The sequence below is a fragment of the Cyprinodon variegatus genome, unplaced genomic scaffold (genome assembly GCF_000732505.1).
Source record: "Cyprinodon variegatus isolate N-32 unplaced genomic scaffold, C_variegatus-1.0 Scaffold228, whole genome shotgun sequence".
NCBI classification, from domain to species: domain Eukaryota; kingdom Metazoa; phylum Chordata; class Actinopteri; order Cyprinodontiformes; family Cyprinodontidae; genus Cyprinodon; species Cyprinodon variegatus.
In genome coordinates this window covers 109869-113023 of record NW_015150681.1, presented here as the reverse complement: position 1 = coordinate 113023, position 3155 = coordinate 109869, and the positions used below count along the sequence as shown (strand labels likewise).

The 3155-nt window shown below is 37.9% G+C and overlaps 2 protein-coding genes across 3 annotated transcripts in view; one reads left to right on the top strand and one right to left on the bottom strand.

Annotated features, from left to right (window-relative positions):
* LOC107088737 (tubulin alpha chain-like) overlaps positions 1-198 on the top strand; it is a 21478-nt gene extending 21280 nt beyond the window's left edge. Inside the window, exon 7 of the mRNA XM_015381092.1 lies at positions 5-198. Coding sequence (XP_015236578.1) covers positions 5-198 — 194 coding nt within the window. The remainder of the gene's footprint in view (positions 1-4) is intronic.
* Positions 199-1231: 1033 nt separating this feature from the next.
* Positions 1232-3155, bottom strand: part of ccm2l (cerebral cavernous malformation 2-like) — a 12907-nt gene continuing 10983 nt past the window's right edge. The window contains exons 10-11 of one of the 2 annotated variants that reach the window (XM_015381103.1): positions 2399-2546; positions 1232-1593 (exon numbers count right to left, since the gene is read on the bottom strand). In XM_015381103.1, the coding sequence (XP_015236589.1) occupies positions 1458-1593; positions 2399-2546 (284 nt within the window). In that variant the 3' untranslated portion in view covers positions 1232-1457. The remainder of the gene's footprint in view (positions 1594-2398; positions 2547-3155) is intronic. The other variant, XM_015381104.1, reaches the window with a different exon arrangement.

The window sequence follows — 3155 nt, the reverse complement described above, 5'->3', positions numbered from 1 at the left end:
GCAGAGGCCTGGGCTCGGCTGGACCACAAGTTCGATCTGATGTACGCCAAGCGTGCCTTCGTCCACTGGTATGTGGGTGAGGGAATGGAGGAGGGAGAGTTCTCCGAGGCCAGGGAGGACATGGCAGCTCTGGAGAAGGATTATGAGGAGGTTGGGGCTGATAGCTTGGGAGAAGAAGATGAAGGAGAGGAATATTAAAAAGGCATTCCCTATCATTTCTGAATGTTCCCAATAAAATTTTCTGGCTGCACGAATTCTTCTGTGTTTGTGTGTGTAACGCTAATTCGGTTATCCAAAGTAGTAACATTTCCTTGGTAACCTTAACCTGTGGAATTCTCACAGTAATGCTGGTTTGATGTTGGTCCAAAGAGCAGCTGTTAATTTTCAACAATGGATGACATGCAGTTACAAGCTTTGAAGCTGGCAAAATGTACTTGAACCCAAGTGTGGTTTTTTTTTTTTTTACCCTGGATCTTTGCTTCTGTTCAGACAGATCATTGACCTTGAGCAATGGTTCATAAAGCCATTCCCTGGGAAGGGCTCCCTGTCTAAATGTATCTCAAGCAAGAATACTTAAGTCAATTTCTGAAGCTGGGCTGGAGTAAAATGAAGATTCTGAGGGTATTAAGAGTAAACTCTTGCTGCTCTGTGGAAAATATGGGTAAACTAATCAATTTAAAGGATGACTTCACCTCATTGGCCACAAGATGGCAGCTGTGAGAAAAGGGGCATCAATAGCATCAGTCCAAGCATTGCTAAAAGCCCAACTTGGGGGCTTTAAAAGAGCAACTAGTAAATGCTAGCAGTAATGGTGGCTATAAATCTGTTACAGAGGCAACACTCAGCTTTCTGAATCACTAATGGAATGCTCTGACATTAACGCACCTAAATTTGAAATATTTTCTGCTAGTGTTTTGGATACTGGATTTAAGCTCCAAAGGAAGATTCTCCCATGCAGGTTGTCTCATGGTCTCCTTAAGCTCTTCTTTCCTTAGAGCTCAGTTTCAAAGCTTCCACTGTATTACTCGCACAGAACAGATTTCCATCTAAAATAACATTAAAATCACCATTAGCAAGCATTGTTCACCAAGTTTACGAACACAAATGGTATTTTGGTTCCACTTTGTTTTCCATATACCTCTTTTAAACAATATAAATTCATAGAGCTGAGAAATTAGCTTTTTTTTTTTATAATTATGTAGTGTATACCTATATATATGGCTGGATTTTACAAAGGAAAAAAAAAGACAAAGTTGTATCACTGGATGTTCTACAAGAATAGGTTTGTTTATTCTGGTGTACAGAGTAATGCTACCATTTCAGGGAGCCAATCCGTTTTCAGTTGTTTGGCAGGAGCCATTTCTCTTCTGGGCCCCTGGCCCCACTGGAACTCGCTTATATCAGAGAAAATCTCACTCAGTTCCAGCAGGGCTTAAGTCTCTCCTTCTGGGGCTTCATCAGAGGTAGTAGTCTTCCTCCTCTATGTCACCATGTGTGTCCTGGAAGCCCAGCGTTTGGATGTCGTGAGTGATGTCAGAGATGCGGCGATTAAATTCCTGAGACCCTGTTGCTAGGGAGCCATTGTCGTACCTACTGAGAGATGAATAGACGTTAACTTTCTGACAGGCTGGCTTACAGTTTTTAGTGGTATAGATGGACTAACTTAAGCCTACAGGTGCATCTTAATATCATGAGAATATCTTTTTAAAAAAGGTAATTTGTTTGACTTTCTGTGGTATAGTATAACTTTCATATAGGTAAATCAAGAATAAAACCCCCAAAACATTTTCTTTATTAAAGTGCAACATCTACAGGGATGATGCATGCATTTTTGTGTGTAGGAATTTTAAAGTTATTTTCTAATTAAATAAACTGAAACTGAATCCTCAAGGCACTCTTTCATTCACAGCTTTCATTCACAATCTGCACAAGGCTTTAATTCTCCCTGTGTACCTTGTGTTTCCCTCTTGCAATAGCAAGGTATGTCTATAACCTATTTAAAAAAAATGTTTTTCTTTACTTTTTGAGATTACGGTAAAACCAAAACTCTAATTCTTTTTTTTATGTAAGCTAAAACTTGGTGAGTAGAATTGGTTTTCAAACACAGAGGTTTTCTCTCCACTTAACTTTCCATAATTAATGTAATTAATTTATCAACTTTTTTTTAGAGAAACCCCATTTTGTGTTTTCAGTTGCTATAAGTCATAAAAATTATCAGACATAACATTTCTAATCGAACCCTTTAAAAAAAAAATGATTTAAGATAACATGAGCACGGAATGAAAATATTGAAAACAAATAACACATTGGATGTTATTGTAATTTATTTTGATGCACCTTTAAATCTCTTCCATCGGAATAATCAGGAATTCCAATATTCACTTAGATTTTCACGTACCCTCTCATGGCTGTGGCCGAGGTGTTGCTCATGCTTCGTTTGATACGTCCAAAGCTGTCGGTTAAGATTCCACCTTCTCGGATCCCGATGCTTTCAAGGAACGTCTCAAATGCCCCAACGTCTCTGTCTGGAATAAACGGCCGCATGCCTGGAAAACAAAGGACACAGGATCATTATTCAGGTTAAGTAAAAAGAAGATGTTTTCTAGTGTTTTGTGAGATACAGTGTATGGTGTGATATACCACCCCCAAAAAGCTAAAGTTGAATCTTAAAATTAAAGACAATGTTATTTTAAAAAAAAATTAAACACATATCATTTCTATTTTCCTTTTTTTTAAACAGCCTTTTTCTGCCTCACTGAGGATATCTGGAAAATAGATCATATCCAGCAGCATTGGAACCGTTGTATTCAAGTATTTTTAAATGCTAAATCTTTAGGACTGAAATTCTTGTCTAGATTTTTTATGAAGATTTAGAAGATTTTAGAAGCACTTTCAAAAAAGATGAAACTGTCCAGAGAGCTGTTCCAAATGAAATTCCTTTTTGTTTTACACTTGTTTAAACAAAATGACAAATAAACCTAAGTCTAAGATAATGAAGAATTTCTAGTGGGTAAAGTGGAGTGAAAGTCCCTTGAAGAAAAATCTCCAGCAGTGTCGCAGTCAAAACCACCTGAGCTCAGACCAAGTTACTGGCGGTGCAAATGCTAGATAGTCACAGTTCAGGGAAAAACAGAACAGCCTCAAACGATGCCTAT